Source organism: Sus scrofa, chromosome 18 (assembly GCF_000003025.6).
Source record: "Sus scrofa isolate TJ Tabasco breed Duroc chromosome 18, Sscrofa11.1, whole genome shotgun sequence".
Lineage (NCBI taxonomy): Eukaryota > Metazoa > Chordata > Mammalia > Artiodactyla > Suidae > Sus > Sus scrofa.
The window spans coordinates 36,964,167-36,986,377 of NC_010460.4; the positions used below are offsets into that span (position 1 = coordinate 36,964,167).

The window sequence follows — 22,211 nt, forward strand, 5'->3', positions numbered from 1 at the left end:
CTTTCTTTCTTTCTCTTTCTTTCTGTCTTTCTTTCCTTCCTTCTTTCCTTCCTTCCTTTCTCTCTTTCTTTCTTTTCTTTCTTTCTTTCTTTCTTTCCCTTCTTTCCTTTCTTTCTTTCTTTCTTTCTTTTTTTCTTTCTTCCTTCCTTCCTTCCTTTCTCTCTTTCTTTCTTTCCCTTCTTTCCTTTCTTTCTTTCTTTCTTTCTTTCTTTCTTTCTTTCTTTCTTTCTTTCTTTCTTTCTTTCTTCCTTCCTTCCTTCCTTCCTTTCTTTCTTTCCTTCTTTCTTTCTTTCTTTCTTTCTTTCTTTCTTTCTTTTCTTTCTTCCTTCCTTCCTTCCTTCCTTTCTTTCTTTCCTTCTTTCTTTCTTTCTTTCTTTCTTTCTTTCTTTCTTTCTTTCTTTCTTTCTTTCTTTCTTTCTTTCTTTCCCTTCTTTCTTCCTTCCTTCCTTCCTTCCTTTCTTCCTTTCTTCCTTTCTCTCTTTCTTTCTCTATCCCAACTGAAAGGTATATATGAAAACCTTTACTGAGTAGATGAGAAATACAGAAGACACATTATTATCTGGAAGTTTAACTCCTCCGATATATTTCTGTCCCTCTCTGTGCTACATGTAGACGCCAAGTGCAAATGCCTTGAAAAAAGGAGAACTCTAATTCTAGGCAAAGCTGCCACTTTGTTTGCCTAATTATTTTGTTTTAAATTCATGCAATAAATAACTAATGTATGTGAAACACACGTTGTTGAAAGGTGGAATTTGCAAGCCCCACTGTGCTGTGCTGAAAGATATTCAGTAACCCTGAAAAATTATTTGGGTGTGTAATGAAACTTTTGAACATTGTGTGTAGGCAGTTATTACTCAGAGTATTGACTGAACCGGGTGAACATGCTGTATAAATTTGTGTAATTGCTTAATTAAGCAAATAGCTTTTTGTCACTTATAGATAATCATTTTACTACAAAGTAAACATTCTCCCCATTTTCCCTGCGCACTGCCATCATTGCCGGAGCGTCCCTGCTCCTGAGCTGTCGCTCTTCCATGGGATGGACGTATGGGTTCTGTTCAAAGAAGGCGACAGATGCCTATTGTGACATTGACAAGCATCGCGTGAAGGTGGGGTCACGACGGCTGGAACCCTGCCCTTAGCCTGTAATAATTCATCTAAATAATGTATCTTCATTTTTCAATGACATGTTACTTTTCTGTCCGTTGTGGATTCCACTGAAGACTCTTTGCTTTGTTTTTGTCCCCGGTGAGGCTCAAAACGCCCAGCAGCTCCATGAACGGATTCAGTCGTCGAGTATGGACGCCAAACTGGAGGCTCTGAAGGACCTGGCCAGCCTGTCGCGGGATGTCACGTTTGCCCAGGAGTTTATCAATCTGGACGGCATCTCTCTTCTCACACAGATGGTGGAGAGCGGCACTGAGTAAGCGTCTTTTATCTCGATTTCCATCTGCCCTGTACTTTCTTAATGACAGTCTGGGTGTCTGTTATTTTCCTTATACTAGCAATTTCTAGTTTTAATTACCAGAAATGACTAGGCGCCGGGGAAAAAAATTGGCTTTTAAGATAGTGTGTGGGGTGTGGTTTGTAATTTAAGTATCACCACATTCTCCACCCACCGACTAGCCAAGATCTAGGACAATATCTGACATTTCATATTTATAAGGAAAAATATTAGGTCATTATCTCTAAGGGCCTTTCCAACACTAAAATTACAATTCTTACAAAATAGAAATCCCTCATATCCCTTGCTTATCTCCAAGAACATTTTTATTCCCTGATTCCATTTAAAAAAGTATAAGAACACCTCCTTATGTTTCAAAGTCTTAAACCAGGTCAAAATAACATCCCTGAAGTAATTTAAAAAAATTAACATTGACTGATGAAATATGTGTCCTTAATTATTTACCGTTAAATACAGAAAATATTCATTCGGTATCTACATATGCAAAAAAGTAGAAGTTGGGAAAATTTGAAAAGATCAGAGTTCCCGTTGTGGCTCAGCAGGTTAAGAACTTGACATACTATCCGTGAGGATGTGTGTTTTGATCCCTGGCCTCACTCAGTGGGTTAAGGATCTGGTGTTGCCGCAAGCTGCAGTATAGGTTGTAGACGTGACTCTGATCTGGTGTCACTGTGGCTGTGGCGTAGGCTGGCAGCTGCAGCTCCAATTCCACCCCTAGCCTGGGAACTTAGGTGTGGCCCTAAAAAGGAAAAAAAAAAATTTGAAAAGATGTGAGCCTAACCAACCAAAAATTTATGGAGGCACAATTCAGTTGAGCTACAACTCCTTCTGAAGGCTGGGAGTCTAGAGGTCGGACCAGTTGTATCTCATGAACCTGACAGGGATTGGAGTTCTGTCACAAGCGAGGAAGGGATGGGCGGGTTTTGTTTGTTTGTTTTGTACTTTTAGAGCCGCACCCGTGGCATATGGAGGTTTCCAGGCTAGGGATCTAATCAGAGCTGTTGCTGCCAGCCTACACCAGAGCCATAGCAATGCCAGATCCGAGGCGTGTCTGCAACGTACCCCACAGCTCAAGGCAACACCGGATCCTTAACCCACTGAGCAAGGCCAGGGATCGAACCAGCAACTTCATGGTTCCTAGTCGGATTCGTTTCCACTGTGCCAGGGTGGGAACTCCGTGATGGGCATTTCTGATTGGTGCCCTCACCTCAGGGAAGGGTTTGATTCTCTGATGTGACTGTGGCGTCTAAGGAGCCATGTGGGTCTAGCTTTTATGAATGGACAGATAACTCGCTTGACCAGAGTAGCCCGGTGGGGTCTACAGGACCGGCTCATTTCCTATAGACAGGTGCTGCTGGCAGAGACCATTAGAGCGTGCAAGTCAGCACGTGAGAATGCAGAGCCCACTAACTACACTGTCTGTATTCCACCATATAAATGATGTGCAGCGTTGGGATAGGTGTTTACTAGGGAAGAATAAATAGCATTGAGAATTGGGGTTTCAACCTGGCTCCGTTAAACCTCTCTTCAGTACATAGTGATTTAAAGAACGACCTGATAATCACTATGAAAAATCTGGGCTACTGAGCCCCCTGCCTCCATCCCACTGCCACACCTTTGTAATAATCACTTACGGGAATTTCATTTTCTGGGCTTAACTAAAACCCAACCATCTTACCCACTCAGAATCCACACCACCATGATGCTAGGTTGACACCCAGCTAGAGAATATAGTAGAATCATAGGTTGTAGTCTTATGCCTGGACTCATTCAAAGTAAGGAGACAGTATAAGGCCATCATATTATGAAATAAATGTACCTAATGACATCATCTTAAAATGCATTTTATCTCTGAAACACATGCTAAAGAATAGTGAGGTCGACTCAAACTTTCTTTTTTTAATTGTTAAAACGCATGATTTTATAAAAGTGAAAAAAAAAAAAGAAGAAGAATGACCTGATGACTGTGTATGGTAGAGATGGGTCTCGGCCCACTCCTTTCCTTCCTTCCTTCCTGTCTCCTCCTACACTTGGCATTATTTAGCATCTGCAATTGGCACTAATAAAAGATTCTTTTTTTTCTTATTCAAAGAGAACATGTTTTATAACAGCAGGAATATCTCCTATATAAGAACGTTCTCCAGAGTTTGGAGTTGGGGGGGGTCTTACTTTACAGACAAGTATAGAAAATATCTAGGAATGAAGAGGGGAAAAAGGCAAATCCAAGAGGACTGGCCAGCAAGACTAGGTGATCTGGAAGGGGGCAATTGTAGACGGGTATCCGTTATTTTTTTTAATGATGGCTAAAACTCTTAGTACATTTTTGGCAAACATCAGCTTGGAGTAGGGCAGGAGAGCTGAGATTCTGGGTGTTAGCAGAATCCAAAGTAGTTACTATAAATTGGAGTTGGATCTTGAAACAGCTCGAGGGAAATTGAATACATTGAGGGATCCAAGAGGCGTGCCCGAGGGAAAGGAGAAAGAAAATTCAGTCTTTGTCTGAAGCTCCAGGCTGAATCTAGTGTGCAGTGTGCCTGATCCCTCACTTCTTGTTACGAGCAAGCAGTGGAGTACGAGTTGTGATTTTGAGCCCCTTGACTGGTAACTGGGCAGCTTCATGGGACTGCCACTCATGGGAGGTCCTGTTTCACGCCCACCATTGCTTGTGGAGGGACAGTGAACCCTGGGGCTTTTTGTTTCTGTCGCATTTACAACATGTTAAACAAAAATGGAAACATGTTCCCATGTTTATGGATTAATCTAAGTCCTAGCCATTGATGTATCAAAAACGATGCGCTAGAGCCAGTTATGATGGAACTTGCTTATATTAGGTTCTGCCACAAGTACTTAAGTATCCAGAGACTTAAGCTTAGGGTATTCAGAATGATGTGGTGTGAATACTCCCAAATTTATCAGAATTGCAGTCATATAAATGCAATTAAAAAGGTAAATACTCTGAGAGCCAGGGTCCATGGGACATGCACTCAGAATAGAGGGCTGGGGCTGAGCTCCAGTACCTGTGCAGGTTGGCAGTTATATATTTGACAGAGAGGAAAAAGGCATGCTAGGAGCATTAATTTTCTAGTTTCTCACTATATTTGTTTGCTAGTACTTTACATAGCAAACTACCACAGACCAAGTGGCTTAAAGAATAGAAATTTGTATTCCTGTAGTTCTGCGGCCGGAGGTCCAAGATCAAGGTGTCGGCAAGCTTGGTTTTCTTCTCTGTCTCTCTCCTTGATTTGCTGATGGCCGCCTTTCCCTGTGTCCTCGCGGGGTCTTTCCTCTGTGCACAGTCATCCCTGGTGTCTCTTTCTTGTCCAAATGCCCTCCTCTTACATGGACACCAGTCAGATTGGACAATGACCCACCCTGATGGCCTCATGTTAACGTAATCACCTTTTTAAAGGTTCTTTCTCCAATACTATCCCTTTCTGAGGGACTGGGGGTCAGGGATTCAACATACGAGTTTAGGGGACACAATTCAGCCCATTAACACCCATCAAAGGGACAGTATCACTTTTTCTTGAAAAGAAAAAGGGTAAAAACTGATACTATGTACACTCTGCCTCAATGATTGTATATTATTACTTTTTATCTGTGCTGTGGCCTTACTCCAGAATTCATCTTGACCTGCAGGGTGGCCCAAAGACTGAGGATTAGGGACAGCAGGTCCGAATTATAGCCCTATGTTTCACATGTCAATACTGAATTGACTTTGTGTGAACCACAGTAACTGAATTCTCTTTTTAAGGTGTACCACACGCATTCATATTTTAATTATTTATGTCTGTAAGCCATCTCAACTTGTTACATGCAGCCAGATTTCAGACAGAGGATCAGAACTCAGGACCGGATCTTGGGAGAGTTCTGGTTGGCATTGTCTCTTATACTTTCTCATTACCTTCTGTACCTGGGAAGGGACGGCATATCTGAATCACCTTTGGGGTGTGGCTTCATCACCATTTGACACAAGTTCAAAGTCATGCTACTTTCAAAGATGGTGGAAAGCGGCATTGGAGTTCTCTACCCTCCCGCCTTTCTTCTACTGGGTCCTGCAACTCATGAGAAGAAGCTGCTCTTTTGATGCACTGCTATTTTCAGATCTTTTGCACAGATTAAAAGGAAAAGAGAAAAACACTTTTCTTATAAGGAAACCTAGCTTCTCCATTAAACTTCTAACAGGACTTTAATTAATTAACAGGAAAGCTTTGGAATAGAAACGGCACAAATTAAATAGATCCTGCAATTTGGAAGGCATTTACTTAAGACTCCTGGGCAGACCTCCAGCTGAGGAAGGCAGAGGTTTCATAAGCAGGACCTGTGGAAATTTTTAGGAAACACTGAAGAAATGTAGCTGGAATTTTTCTCCTTACTTCAAGCTATAATAAGATTCAGAGATTGCTTGGCCTGCTTGTCATTACCCACGGCTGGGCTTTGGAAGATCTCTCTCCAGCTGGTACCAGGAGGGACCACGGGGGAAAATATTAGCAGCAAAGGAGCAAGGGGGACTGTCAATTTAGCAGAACACAGTGTCGAAACCTTGAATTTAAGTTTTCCATTCTTGCGGAATTTTGAAATTCTATTCCTAGTTTCAGCTTGAAACATAGATGTGGAAGCAAATAAATCGGTGGGGAAATGTGATTCCCCGACCTGAGCTAGGAAACCGTGTCCATTAAGGAATAGACGGCATAGTCAGTGCTTTTTACAAATGCTGTCTTTTTAGGGCCACACCTGCAGCAGATGGAAGTTCCCAGCCTACGGGTCACATTGGAGCTGCAGCTGCCGGCCCACGCCACAGCCACAGCCGTGCCAGATCCCACCCACATCTGTGACCTGTGCCACAGCTGGAGGCAATGCTGGATCCTTAACCCACTGAGCGAGGCCAGGGATCAAACCTGCATCCTCATGGATACCAGTCAGGTTTGTTACTGCTAAGCCACCATGGAAACTCTTTTTTTTTTTTTTTTTTTAAAGATGGGTCATAAAAGAGTTCTCAGAAATGTTTTATTTGAAAAGAAAAAAATTGTACCTGCAGCTCTAAATCCATTGTAGTGAATAACACTGCCTTTCTTCGGGTTTTAATAAAACCGTTTGTTCTTTGTCTGTGCTGCTCTGCACACAGTTTACCCTGTGCCCTCGCACTGTTAAACAGTCAGAAGAACAGCAGGAGCATTTCCAAGAATGAAAGGGCAGGATCCTTACAGTTTCCCACTTGGCAGCATGACAGGAAAATTATGCTGTTGGACTATGAGTAAGCTGCAGCACCACCCTGGGCAGAAAAGAGAAAAAAAAAAGTTAAATTCATGTATTTACCAAAAACTCAGTTTTTTTTTTTAAGTTTTGAATTAGCTTTCTCTCCTTAACAAAAAAAAAATCATATTTATTATTTAAAAAAATGTAAATAAAGAAGGAGGAAAGTTAAAATTGTCTGTAATCTGCCTTTCCAGAGACAAATATCTTTAACATCTCGGTGTACCTTGTTTTTGAATATTCACTCAGATACACACACTCATGCACAGATTTTACAAAAGTAGAGTTATAATAGCTCTGCTGTCTGTAACTTGCTTTCTGTAAAATATTTCCTTGTCATTGAATATTATTTCCCTCTTCATCTGTGTTACCTGCCTATTAGTTCATTTTTAAAGCTCTGTTGAGATGTAATTGATACACAGTGTCCTATGCTAGTTTGATGGATACCCAGAGCATAGTTCATCATTCCTCTGTTGTTAGCTGTTTACATTGTTTTCGGGTTTTCTCCCGATGATGAACATTTTCTCATCAGCCTTTCTTTCCGCAGAATCTTTGGGAATATTAATTCTGTCGGAATGAAATTCCAGTGTCAGAGGATATAAACGTTTTAAAGCTGTTTTAAAATAAGAACAACCCTGTGTCCTAATTTATATGTTTACCGTTCATGTCCGTTTCTAACACCCTGGTCAGGACTGGGCTGGTGTCCCCTTAGGGTTTCTAGCTTTCCCAAGAAAAGTATTTGAGGAGTTTTCACTAATCTGGGGAATTTACAAGTACTTTTTATTTGCTTGGGTGAAGTCATTTCTCCAAAATTTGGCTGCATTAGGAACAGTGGAAAGAGTCCCATAGTTATTTTAGAGATATGCAAAGCCTGTTAGTGTCTTAAAAACAAACCACGTGGGTTGTATAAATTATTAATCCCCTCCTCATTCTGTCATGCAGGTGGCACAGGTGAAGATGTTGTGCATCTGAGTAGCCACGTGTGTTTGTGTTTATAAGAATTATCATTGTTTGCATAGGAACAGTTTCATGTTAAATGTTGACTATTCACATCGCTTGCTCTTGGCTGGAATCGGAGCTGTGGCTGTTTTTCAGGAAATGTTAAAATTGAGTTATGACTTGAATTAAGGACTCTGAAATAATGTCTTGGCTTTGATGTTGCCTGACACCCACATTTGAGAATGGGTTTATAGATTGTATTCATTTAGCAAAGTGTGTATTAGTTGAGTGCTGAATATTCCTGACGCTGAGTTAGGCACATAGGGAGAAGTGGGTGGGGAAAATGCAAACAGGCATAGGACAGTTTGGGACAATGGGTGACCTTTTTTGAAATTTTGTCTTCGCACAAAAGAGGAATTTCTTTTTTGAAAGTAACTGCGTGAACCTCCACAAATAGGGATTATCAACTCTAAGCAAGCTCTTGCCTCTGAGAATTCAGTGTCTCTTACGAGCCTTGGCTTCTGGCTTCTGGAAGGTCCAGGCCAGATTGATGAGCAACTGACTACCAGCCGCCAAGCACAGGTCACACCATGCATGTCCTGCGCTTCACTTCAGACGGAGGCCACTGGGAGCAACAGGCAGCTCCCCAGATGGGGCCAAAAAGAAGCTGCTCTGTGTGGTCTGTGGGCCCCCAGCTGAGAAGGCTGCCTATCTTCCCGGCTCCCTCTCCCTGCTTTCCTGGAGCTGCACTCCGCAGAGCTTAGGGATTTCCAACTGGAGAGGCTCCTCTGGGGCCCTGCCAGAAATTTGCATCACAAACGCCAAAGGGGCCCACCTTCTTGGCTTTGTGGAGGGTTGTGTGGCAGAAAATTCCTTCTGCTGGAACTCCGCCTCCCCACCTCTCTTGGCTTTGTCTCTGCCTCTTTGTCCATCACTCTGGTCATGGAAATGAGAAGGGGTCCTGCAGCCTGTTTAAAGAAGAGATTAGCTTCTGCTAGGGAAAGGATGCCACAGCTCGGGCTGAGGTGAGAGGCTTCTGGTCACTGGGAAATATCAGTCTATTGAGAATCATTTGTTCTTCTGATCATGTTTCTTTTAAAATGGATCTATACTGAGAGAGAGAGACGGGAGAACCTCAGTTAGGAAAACAGACAATGCAAGAAAAATTCTTCTGCTTAGGCTGACTCTGAAGCCAACGTGAGTTAAGAAGAAGCATGAGAATCACTGTGTTTCAGCACTGAATTTCTCTCTGAACCCTGGTCAGGGAGAGCGTTGTAAGGTCAGGGTCTGCTGCAGGGGGTGGAACACATATAAGCACCTAAGAATGCTCAGGCCCCATGCCAGAAAACTATTTTGAAAAAGTGCAGTGATTGCTTTATGTGTTACATATACAGGCACACACCCCTACAAGTATTCATTTTGATGCAGTTCTGTTAAGAGGTTAACTGAGGCATGTTGAAGTTTTTAGAGTGTATTTGAGTAAAAAGCAGAATCGGTCCGTGCCAGACTGGACACGGTTAGGAGGAATACTCTACCCACCAGAACTGGTGGGGGTTGGGGGAAGACTCGTACTGAGAAGAGGCGGAAGCAAAGCAAGGGAATTGTTTGACTGGTTGTGGTTTAAAGTGTAGCTGGCTGTTTGCGATTGCTCTGCCTTAGGTTTCCATTTCCTAACCTGGAGGCATGTGCAGGTTTAGGGCTTTGGATTGCTTATCTAGGCCACCAGAGTATTAAAGCCACCTAGGGCTAAAGGCGTCTTTGTTTAATTATTTTAACAGTTCCAAACTTAATGGAAACATTGCAAGATCAAGTTTCACCAGTTGTCCTGGTGATGTCCTTTGCAAAGATCTAACTCAAGAGAGCCCCTTGCACCCAGTTGTCCCATCATCTAATCTCAACCGGGAACGATTCCTTACTTTTTCCTTTTCTCTTGTGGCTTTGGGACTGTTTGAGATTATAGGTCAGCCATTTTTAGAATATCTTTCAGTGGGGGTTGATGAAAAGGTAATTAATTAAAGGTAATTATCCAGGAAAGATAAAAGCATGGCACTCATGCAGATGTAAAGCTGAACGTGTGTTAAAAGAATGTATTATTGTACTCCTGTGATATCAGGGAACCAAGCAGATGTTTTCATCAGTTCAAAGGAAGCATCAAAAGGTCACAAATTTGTAGGGCGCAAAGGAATGTTGAAATGAATTGCAAGTGGAGATAAAACTGGTTTCTCACCTGCAGGGAGGAAGTCCATTAAATTGCTGCTAGACCAGGACAAAATATGCATATTCCTCACTTCCCTACACCTTAAAGACAACAGGGCTGGAATCTGATAACCCAGAAGAGTAAGATGTAGACACTGCAGAATTTCCCATTAAAACACACATTCTTTTTTTTTACAGATTCATCCAATGTTTTCTCTTTTTAGACCCCTATTATATATCTTTGGTGGCTCTTTGTCTTATTACCGGTATTCACTTTGACCGCTTGTTAAGGTAGTCCCTTCCAGGTGTCTTCCTATGATGCTATTCCCCCCTTTGTAAAAAATTAAGAAAGAATATTTTGGCATTAGTTACACCAGGGGAAAATGGTTCAGATCAGGCTTGCATGTTTTCTCCCAGAGATTGGGTTCTTCCACAGTGTCAGCACACTACTCTTCAAAGTGATAGAGACCCATTTGTTCCTGTTTTATGCAGTGAGCTGTAATCTATTACTATTATTATTTATTTTGATGCTCACTTTAACTTGGATATGGCTTTGGAAGCTTCTGCAAGCTTTCTTCTGTGCCCTGCCTTGTCTCCCATTATTCTTTGAGCATTTCTTTACTTTGGGGGCTCAATGAAATGTTCCAGGCTTATCTGGATTTTCCTTGCCCCAACCCTGGCAGGAGCATCTCCCCAAGGAGCCCCAGTTCCTTTTGGTAGAGGTTAGTGTTTGGCTCTTACAACAAGGCCCCGACTCTGCTCAGGCTTGCCTCCCCATGGCCTTCTTTCTTGCTAAGCAATGGGTTTTGAAGGAGGAAGAATGGAAGCTAATATATATCTGGAAGAAAAATGTCACCTGCCATGTCAGTGTACAAAGGATGTTGTGGCCATCAAGCCATCAGCCTCTGCAGCTGCCCCCACTGTGAGGGCATTCTGGATGGAGAAAAGCAGGATACCGGCCCTAGATAGTTAAGGTGCATCTCAGAGGGAGGATTTCAGTGAGTCCAGACTCTTGCTGCTTCTCATACACAGAAAAGCACTAAATTCATTAACTTTAGGAAGCCTAGTTTTTCTTTAATTCACAGTAATCTTTTGATGTTCTGACTACCTGGTCTTTGCTGCCAAAACTGTCTCTCCTGGCTCCTCTTCAGAGCAGTCCCTCAGAGCTGTCTGAGAGGCTGTCTTCTGGGCTTAAGTCCTCAAAAAGTCCTCCGAATAAAACATAACTCTCAACTTTTAGATTGGACATTTTTTTTCAGTACCCCCCCCCCCACACACACACATTTTAAAGAAGGGCAGATAAAGGAGGGGGAGGAGAAGAGGAAGATGAAGATTTCTTTATACACATTTTTAAACCCCTAGTTTTATCAAATACTCGGTCTGATCTTCTTACGGTCAGTTAGGTTTCTGAAGTGGTTACATTCCATGCGGTTAAAAAATGCGAAACTTCTTCCAAATTGAGTACTCTACTCTGCATCTACATTATATACTTTATGGTAGTGAATTACAGAGCAAGGTTCTGCCCTCAGGAAGCTGGAAGGATGGTGAGATGTCCTGCCTTACAGCAGATGTATTCCCAGCACGTGCACACGGGGGCCGAACCCTCAATCTGGTCAAGGAAGTGAAATTGGAGGTCAGGGGGACTTCCCAGAGGGGCCTAGAAGCAGATGAATTTGGGGTAGAACTTAGATTGCCTAACCCAGTGGAAGTGGGGGGGGGCAGGGAGAAGGGTGGGACGGTGGAGGGTGGGGCGTGGTATTCCCCATAGAGAAGGAAGACCTAATGCCAGACTGGAAGAATGGGAATTGGCATTGGCTTGACTCTGACCTTTTCTGATCTTCTTGACCTAATCTTCAGTTTTTTTAAGAAGCGTGATTGATTGTCCTTTCTTGCAGATGAGGATTGTTTATTGTGCCCTTTTTTGCAGGCTACCACCCCAGAGTTCTCTGTGTGTCGTCCAAGACTATTTCAATGTCTCGTGTCTTCCTTCAGAAGAGGCATTTTGTGTGTGTGTCTTAAGCAAAGAGACAGTAAAATTAGTGGGCATTTTACCAACAAAAGATAATCAACTCTTTCTTCCTTGCTGAGCATATACTTAGAAACAGCTGGACTAGTACTTTTGGGCTCTACTGTTTCGTTGAAAATATGTCCTTCCTTATTTCTAGGGATTTCCTTTCACTGAATATATAACCCTTTGGATCCAAATGGAGTGTGTTCTTATTGCTTTTACTGCAAATGGAGTAGATTGGTTACAGTAGTTTAATCCCTGTCTTTTGATTGTTTCTTATCATTAAAAAACACCATTTTATTACTTGGAGAAATGTTTTGAAATGAAGTTCCCTTAATGACATTTAAGTCTGCCTGACATTTTATCCTGGGCTTTCTGATATGCAGTTTATGTAAAAATCATTGCTTTCAAACCTGCGCCTCACATGACTGTTTTTCAATTTTGCAGACGATACCAGAAACTGCAGAAAATCATGAAGCCTTGGTAAGAATTTCTGATCAGTCGATACAGATGATATAACACTTCCTTCTTCTCTGCATAATTAAACCCTGTCCTCTGACTGATTGTGTAACTCTGTGCCTAGATATTTTGAGTAAGTAAAATTTTTTTACTTTCTTTTTGATGTTCTTATAAACAGGTTCTTTAAAAATTTATTTCCCTTTTCATTGCTTTGTGGTAGAAAGAATATGTTTGTAACCACAAAATGATCACATCAGGATTGCTACCCTTCTCCTAGAGCAAGGCTAGGCATAATTTTATATAATACTTTAAACAAAAAACTTTCTTTTTTGTGGCCTATTTGATGTTCAAAGTCAGAAGTCTTTGATTTTCTTCAATGGCTCAGTAAGAAAAAGATCTGCATTTAAAAAATATTCAGGATTGAAGTATGGAATGAAAATTATTTAGTTGGAGTCCGAGAAAGTGTTCAGTCACCGATATATTAAGTGCATTGCATGGCAATTGCGTCTGGAGATCTCAAAACTTCTTTCTTAGCGGATTCCCTCTTCAGTGCCTATACTGTCCTCTAAACAAGGTGAGTCCACATAGGGTCTAACAAGCTCTCTATAATAGGATGAATGAATTTCCATTTTGCCAAATTATTTGGCATACAATTTCAGTTTGAGGAGGAAGACCGAACAGCATCTGAAAATGTGCACCTTATATTTAAGTCTTCAGAGAAAATCCTGATCACCTTCAGTGTACAATACTGCTCTTAAATCACTCATCTTCCCCTCTCCATCCCACCAGAAAAAAGTATTAGCTGTAGGACGTCTTCAGCTATTAAATTCTAGTAGAGATATCGAGTTTTAGGGTAGAGCTGCTTAAATCTACTTTGGATGTATATTTTTACTGTAGTGGATGCACTTAATGGTAATGGCAGTAGAAGCCATTTTTTTTTTTTTTGACAATTTACTCTGTTCTGGGCACTGTCTCGATGTTTATGCTTGTTACTTCAAATTCACACTTATAGCCACCACACAAGATTAGTAAAATTAGCATTATTTCCTTGATGCAGAAGTTAACACAAGGACCTGGGATTCAAACTGATTTTTTTCTCTACAATTTGCTAACGCAGAAGAATTTTGGGCTCTGAAGCCAAAGTAGTTTCTTTTTTTTTTCTTTCTTTTTTTTTTTTTTTGTCTTTTTGCCATTTTCTTGGGCCACTCCTGCGGCATATGGAGGTTTCCAGGCTAGGGGGTCTAATCGGAGCTGTAGCTGCCGGCCTACACCAGAGCCACAGCAATCCAGGATCCGAGCCACGTCTGCAACCTACACCACAGCTCATGGCAACGCCGGATCGTTAACCCACTGAGCAAGGGCAGGGACCGAACCCGCAACCTCATGGTTCCTAGTCGGATTCGTTAACCACTGCGCCACGACGGGAACTCCCCAAAGTAGTTTCTTAAAATTTATCTGCCAGTGGTTTTAATCTTTTGGCACATAGGAGTTTTGGAGTGTGACTAGTTGTGGATCATGATTTCTGTTTATCAATTATAGACACATCGTTGCTTAGGGCCCTGGTTCTGCTAATGGCAAGAGTAGCTTAATCAGACCAAGTAATATAAATAATAGGGATAAAATATGAACAAAATAGTGCAAACAAAAATATCTACAAACAACTATTTGAAGGAACTGGATAGCCACTGAAAGTAGACAGAAAGGAGAAGTCAAGTCAGTCTTTGCGAGAACAAATAGGCCCCAGATGAGATTTGTGTGTTTGCAGCATTTTGCCCAAGGATCCCTATTCATGCAGGTAGCAAGGGGTGACAACCCCCCCTCAATCTTTGTATAGTTTGGGGATGGCAGAACAGCTAGATAATTAAGGGGAAACTATGAAAGAAAGGAAGCTCAGAGGGCATGATACCACATATTTATGTATAAATTCTGCTCATATCTATCACTGATCACCAAAATGTGAATGTGCATGTGTGTATGTAAAGCCCAAAGGGACCTGGTAAAATCTGCAACTGGAAATGGAAAGAACTGAGAAGAGACTTAAACTGCCACTCACTGTGGAGTTTGGAGTTGGACTCTAGCCAGATTAACCTCTTTCTAGAACAAAAACAAATACTCTTCAAAAGAATAAAACTGAATTTTCAGCCTTGATAATGTTTCATTCCCAATATTCAGAGCACAATAAAAAATTACTTGGTATATAAAGAATAGGAACAGATGACCCATACTTAAGAAAAAAGATAAAGTTTTAGGTCCGAACCTGCTCTTGAGATGACCTAGATGTTGGAATTAGCAGATAAAGATTTTAAAGCAATGTTTATAAATATCTTAAAATACTAAACAAAAGTATTAGCATATTGAATTCACAAATGCAGAGTCTCAGCAGAGAAATGAAAATGGTGAAAAATAACCAACTGGGAATTATGAAACTGAAAGAATCATATTTAAAATGAAAAATCCCGGAGTACCCGTCATGGCTCAGTGGTTAACAAATCCGACTAGGAACCATGAGGTTTCGGATTTGATCCCTGGCCTTGCTCAGTGGATTAAGAATCCAGCATTGCCGTGAGCTGTGGTGTAGGTCACAGACGTGGCTCGGATCCTGCGTTGCTGTGGCTCTGGTGTAGGCTGGTGGCTGCAGCACTGATTTGACTCCTAGCCTGGGAACCTCCATATGGGGCCAGTGTGGCCCTAGAAAAGATTAAAAAGACCACAAAATAAAATAAAAGTTAAAAATAAAATAAAATGAAAAATCCACCATAGGAGTTGAAGATGGCAATGGATACAGTATAAATTACCCAATCTGAAGCCTAGATAAAATGAATAGTGAATAATTGTCCTGTGAGATAGTAACAGTTGATTTAAAATGTGTTTAATTAGGGTATCAGAATGAGAGGAAATGGGGTAAAAAAAAATTAGGAAATAATGACGTAAAATTTCAAAATGTGTTGAAAAATATAAATTTATAGATCTAAGAAGCTCATTGAACTGCAAGTGGGAAAAACAGAAAGAAAACTATACCTAGAAACATCACAGTCAAAATTCTGAAATTGAGGGATAAAAATGATACATTGAAAGCAGTTAGAGAAAAATAGCTTGTGACATTAAGAAAACAAAAATAAGAGTAAGAACTGACTTCTCATTAGAAACAGTGGGAGCTAGAATGCAACATCTTAAAAGTGTTGAAAGAAAAAAAGAACTTGTCAACCAAGAATTCTTTTCCAACACTATTTTGAAAGTGAAGGTGAAATACAAACAGTTTTAGAGAAAGGAAAACCAAGGTGATTCATCGTTACCAAATATACACTGCTGGAAATATGAAGGTGGTTCTTCAGTCCAAAGGGCAGTGATATTAGATAAAAATTGGAATCTACAGGAATGAATGAAGAACATGAGAAATTCTAAATGTGTGGTAACTACCAAAAAAAATATATGGTTATCTGTTCTTCTTTAAAATTCCTCAAATTTCTTTAAAAGACATATAATATATAAAGCTAAAATCATAACATGACTTTGGAGGGTTTATAAAGTATGTAGATATATATGACGATAAGAACACAAAAGATGGTGGATAAAAGAAATTGGATTACAGCAAGCTTCCTGTGGTACAGTCTTCTACTTAAGTAGATGTTAATATGTGAATGGTACATACTGCAGTCCATTAAGTCACCACTAAAAGAGTTAATGCAGGGAGTTCCCGTCGTGGCGCAGTGGTTAACGAATCCGACTAGGAACCATGAGGTTGCGGGTTCGGTCCCTGCCCTTGCTCAGTGGGTTAACGATCCGGCATTGCCGTGAGCTGTGGTGTAGGTTGCAGATGCGGCTTGGATCCTGTGTTACTGTGGCTGTGGCTAGGCCAGTGGCTGCAGCTCTGATTCGACCCCTAGCCTGGGAACCTCCATATGCCGCGGGAGTGGCCCAAGAAATAGCAAAAAGACAAAAATAAATAAATAAATAAATAAATAAATAAAATAAAAGAGTTAAGGCAAAAAGGTGTAGCTCAAAATCCAATGAAAGAATTAAAATGGACTACTAAAAAGTAATTTGATTATTCAAAAAAGGTAAGGAAAGAAAAACAGAGAAAAAAAACAGTTGAGACAAATAGAAAAGACATGATAAAGAAATTGACTCAAACTTAATAACATTAATAATTACCCTTAATGTCAATGGATTAATCACTCTAGCTAAAAGGTTTCTGATCAAATTTGAAAAAGAAGGGCTCAGCTATATGCTGTTTATAAGAGATATGCTATAAATACAAAGTTGCATGTAGTTTGAAAGTGGAAAACATATGCCATGTAAATGCAAATAATAATAAAACAGTGGTTTTATTAATATCAGATAGAACAAGGATCAAGCGAATATATTATCAGAGATCAAGAGGAATTTTTCACAATTAAAAATGGTTGGCTCATTTGGAAGACAAAGTTAAATGTGTATGTATCTAATATAAAGCTTTAAAGAGCATAAAGCAAAAACTGAAAACGAAAGAGAAATATAGACAAATCCATAATTATAGTCAGAGATTTTAGCACTCTCTGCTAATCATAGGAAAACTAGGCAAAATTAATATGAAGATCTGATTTACACTATAATAGATCTTGGTTTGTCATTTATATAGAGAGACTCACACCCAGCAATAGCAGAATACATATTCTTTGCAAGTGCACATGGAATTTCACAAAGATAGATCAAATGGTAAGCCATAGCAAGTCTGTTGTCAAATGATTGAAATTATACAGATTATATTTTTTTAACCATAATGAAATTCGATGGGAAAGTTGCTGAAAAACTGCAGATGTTAGGAAATTAAAAGACATGCTTTCATAATACCTAAGAGTCAAGAAAAAAAATCACCGTGATTTAGCATTTAGCAAAATAAAGGAGAAAACTTAAAGAGAAAAATCATCTTAATAGATACAGAAAAGAGATAATTGATACTGAAAAAGATTTCAGAGCACTCAATACCCATTCATAAAAATTTCTCAGCAGTCTAGGAATAGAGGGAACTTCTTCAACTTGATAAAGGCCATCTGCAATAGGAAGTGTTGTACTTAAAGCTGGAAGACTGAATCCCCATCTTTCCCACTAAAGATTGGGATTAAGGCAAATAATCTCACTTTTTACACTTGTACTCAACATTGTAGTACAGTTTTTAGCCATAATAATATATCAAGAAAGAAATAAAAGATGTAATGACCAGAAAGGAAGAAGTAAAACCAAATCTATTCGTAGAAGACATGATTGTCTATGTAGAAAAGCCTAAGGAATCTACAAAGAAATGCTGTTATAAGTGAATCTAGCAAGGTTTCAGGATATATATAGCATTAGTGTATAAAAGGGTTTTATTTGTATATGTTAATGGCAAACAGCTAGAATATGGAATTTTATAATTTCCATTCACAAAGTGTCAAAAATCATAAAATTTTTGGCATAAATTTAAGAGACATCAGTGTCTATTCCCTGAAAAATAAATATATTGCTGAAAGAAATTAAAGAAGAAATTAAGTGGAGAATATACCATTTCGTGGATTGGGAAACACAATATTGTTATAGCAGTTCTTCCCCAAATTAGGCTCAGTGCTACACAGTCTTTTAAAAAGAAATTACACGCCAATCCTAAAACTTAAAGGAAATGCTCAAGACCCAGAATAGCCAATAGAGTCTTGAAAAACCCTAAAAATCAACAAAGTTGGAAGATTTCATTAACTGGCTTCAAGCCTTCTATAAAGTTAGTTACTAAGACAGTATGATATTGGCATAAGAGGATAGATGGATCCATGGAATAGGATAAAGAATCCAGAATTAATCCACAGATTAATTTTCAACAAAGGAGCCAAAAGAATGTATGCTAACATAAGTCATGTTGTGATCCTGAAGCCTAAGGAATGTCTAAAGGGCAATTTAGAAATCCATGTGTTTCAATGTATTTAAGTTTTACCACAAACAAAATAAAAGACTTGGAAAAATTCAAAGGGAGGGGCAGAACTTTATTCATTAACGTTGGCAATTAGGGATATACTCCGTATGGTTTATTAATAGCGTGGAAAGTAGCCTTCATTTTCATCTTTCTCTACTTCTCTCTTGGGCATGGCACCCAGTGGAAACATTTGGAAGCATATACTTTTATAAAATTAGCAGCATAAATTTAAATGCTTTGAGATTGGCTGGATTTTGTTGGAATGAAGATGGTCTCTACTGAATTGATGAGAAACATTTATTTGAATCATTCCAGCACACATGGTGTGTTGGCTGTGACACGGCTCTCAACCAGCATGTCAAGTTTGCAGTCGGCTTCATTTGTGGCAGTCGGTACTGCAAAATCTTTAGCTTAGCACTTTATAAAAAACAAATAAACCAAACAAATGAAAATGTGCCCCGCATGTGCCATGTGGTTGCTTTTTTAATATTTGCAATCCTTTGAGCCTTGATCTTGGGCACCCCGCTCTGATTTCAGAGACAGGCCCTTGGCTCCTGCCTTCCCTCTTTGGAGCCTGAGTCGCTTCTCCAGCAGTGAAAATAAACATCTGTGTGAGGGTTTGATAAGCGCTTTTATAGCTACCTCATTTGAAATGAGGTGATTGCATCCTTTGATTTGGAAGGTAATAAAATTTTAGCATGGCCGTCCTTTCCTTGCAGCTGAGGCTTTGAAGCTGAATTTTGAAAAAATTCTTCCGTTTGGAGACCTAATATGCCATCCAACAACCAGTTATAATGAACTCTATGTGTCACGTATATACTATATATATACATAGGATGGTAAATATGTGTGTCATATGTTTTATAATATATATCTAACACACAAACATATCTAATAACATTAATATCGATGTTATATGATATGCATGATTATGTATAATATGTATATGCCTAATAACATTATATCCATAGAGTATATACTTATATATTTAAATAGATAAAATGCAAGTAGATGATATTTATATAAATTACAAGTACAAATTTTGTAACGTTTATGTAAAATATTATTAGATGGACAAGAGAGGGATCCTTCCTCTGGGCATCCTGGTGTGTGATGTGAACAAGCTTCTCTCCCTTGTCACCAGTTGTTCACAGTAACAGATGACTGCCAAGCCCAGGAAGCCCTAGCTCTGGTCTCAGAAATGGGGCTCCCCTTCCTTCACAGCCACGGAAACTGAAACCCTGGCCCCCAGAGCAGCTCAGAGATTTGGAAACCAAAAGACGCTCTTTCTCTTTTTCTCCATCTTTTTCTTGGGTCCTTGCAGCCTGTAGGTGTCTGTAGGCAGTTCTGGAGCATTTGAGCAGGAGGGACAATCCCCAGATGTGATGAAGGCCACTTGGATTATGTGTCCCTTGAGTGAGGAATGGCATCATTTTGCCCGTAGATATTTAGAGAGCATAAATATAATTTATCTTTTGCTTTTAAAGCAGTTAATGAAGACATATGTCTAGACCCAGCTACAGGGATTGTAACGAAGAATTCGATTCCAGCAGTGTGTGTGTTCCTTTCTCCCTGCCTGTCCCATTGCTTCTTCTCTTAGTGACAACACTGAGGCAGTGTTTTTGCTCTGCATGGAGGCCATGGATGCAGCCTCCAGTGTCACCTAGGTGAGACTCTTTTAGCTGTTGAGGGCTTTCAGCTTGCCAGGTATAAACAAATGGCAACCATTAGTTATCAATTGGTGGTTGTTTTTCCTTTTTTTAAGTAAAAATATTTGCTAATATTGTTTACCACTAATAATACAATAAAATAATAAATTAGCTAATATTGTTTGCTAATAATTCTATACATTATGTAATAATGCTTTCACAGTAATACTAATGCCCGCGTAATGTATTAATACATTTTACTAATGGCTTTTATTTCCAGACTCTCTTCTTTCTTTTTTTTTGATGACCAGCCCTGTAGCATATGGAAATTCCCAGGCTAGGTGTTGGATCGAGGCCTATGCCACAGCAAACCTGCATCCTCATGGAGACAAGTTGGGTTCTTAACCCTCTGAGCCACAACGGGAACTCTTGCTCCCTTACTTTCCTGAGGCAACTTTCCTTTTTTTGCAATGTGATGTTTGATTTTCCTGTGACTCACTGTAGAAAGAGTCATTCCGGGATTTTTATAGAACCTTTCTTTCTAGTCTTTTTAATTAGTTTTCCACCTGTCTTTCTATTTTTTTTGTTGTCTTCTTCGAGTAAGTTTGAGTTTTCTGGTGTGCGGTTTCTTTGGGGGGCCACAATCCTCTGATGCCACCTAGGGGGCACCCGTGAGATTGGGCTTGCTCATCTGTGACTCAGAAAAGTCTTTTTCAAAGTGTTTGCTGTTTTTCGATCTGGCTTGAATGGTTTGGCTTTCCCTGCAATTTTTTTGTTTTTTTTCCTGGCTCCAAGGGCAGAGAATTCTTCACACAATGAAAACAAACACTGGAAAATCATGAGCTTTGTGTACCTTTTAAAAATATCACCTTAGGAACTTCCTGTCGTGGCTTAGCGGAAATGAATCCGACTAGTAACCATGAGGTTGCAGGTTTGATCCCTGGCCTTGCTCAGTGGGTTAAGGGTCTGGAGTCGCCATGAGCTGTGGTGTAGGTCGCAGATGTGGTTCAGATCCCGCGTTGCTGTGGCTGTGGTGTAGGCCGGCAGCTACAGCTTCGATTAGACCCCTAGCCTGAGAACTTCCATATGCCTCAAGTGAGACCCTAAAAAGACAAAAGGCAAAAACAAACAAATAAATAAATAATAAATAAAAACATCACTTGGCGTCATGGTAATAACTAACATTCACATGCTGCTTTCCACGTGCTCTGCACTGTTGGGCAGGCTGTAGGTACAGTAGTCCTTTCATTTCGCGGCAATCATCTGAATTAGGTATCCACACCACCGCTGTCATAGTGCTGCCCTTATTTGTAGTAAGTCAGGAAATTGAGGCAGAGGATGACTTGCCCACTTGGAACTGAAGGGGAACTTCTGTCTGACTCCAAAGCCACCTACTTAGCCATTTCCATCTAGTGCATCTCATTCCCTCTGATCTCTGGTAGCTTTTGGATCACAGTCCTTTCCTGAGAGCCGCTTCCTCTTTTGTAGCTTTCTTTTCAGCCTCACAGCTTCTGAGATGATAGAGAATTTCTAAGGTCCCTTATTGAGGCTGGGCTGAGAACACTAGGAAGAAGAGCAATTGCAACGCTGTTTTAAAAGGAAGATGAGCTTGCTTTCTATTCTACTAATTGGAAATGCACAGGAAGATTCAACCTAAACACATTATGAGACTTTGTAGTGAAGCAACTGTGGTATATATGTCGACAGATTAAAAATCTGAACAAGTAATGTTATTGAAAAAAATCAAGGAGTTCCCGTCATGGCTCAGTGGTTAACAAATCCGACTAGGAACCATGAGGTTGCGGGTTCGGTCCCTGGCCTTGCTCAGTGGGTTAAGGATCCGGTGTTGCTGTGAGCTGTGGTGTAGGTTGCAGACACGGCTCGGATCCCGCGTTGCTGTGGCCCTGGTGTAGGCTGGTGGCTGCAGCTCCGATTCGACCCCTGGCCTGGGAACCTCCATATGCCGCAGGAGCGGCCCAAGAAATGGCAAAAAGACAAAAAAAAAAAAAAAAAAAAAAAAAAATCATGCCCATGAATCAGTGTGGTTGCCTATGGTGTGGAGAATCTGATGGATGTAGTTCAGTGTACTTGAAGAGAGAGTACTTGTCTTGAGAGTTTTAAGTTAATATTTATTATGATGATAATTTACAATGGAGGTGAATTTCTGCAAAAGCCTCACTGTCGCTTTGAAAGCACTAGAAACCAGGGTATTGTCTGATGAGGATCGTGGGTGGAGTTATTTTAGAAGGCAGTGCTTCTACCTGAGCTTGCCTCATCTCTGTTTGGACTTCTAACCCACTCATGAGACCCTTGCTATAGCCTCTG

The 22,211-nt window shown here is 40.2% G+C and overlaps 1 protein-coding gene across 8 annotated transcripts in view; it reads left to right on the forward strand.

The window, feature by feature from the left end:
- ELMO1 (engulfment and cell motility 1) overlaps positions 1-22,211 on the forward strand; it is a 581,070-nt gene that overhangs the window by 209,141 nt on the left and 349,718 nt on the right. For all 8 annotated transcript variants that reach the window (XM_021079237.1, XM_021079238.1, XM_021079236.1 and 5 more), the window contains 2 exons: positions 1,254-1,423; positions 12,309-12,344. In XM_021079237.1, coding sequence (XP_020934896.1) covers positions 1,254-1,423; positions 12,309-12,344 — 206 coding nt within the window. The remainder of the gene's footprint in view (positions 1-1,253; positions 1,424-12,308; positions 12,345-22,211) is intronic.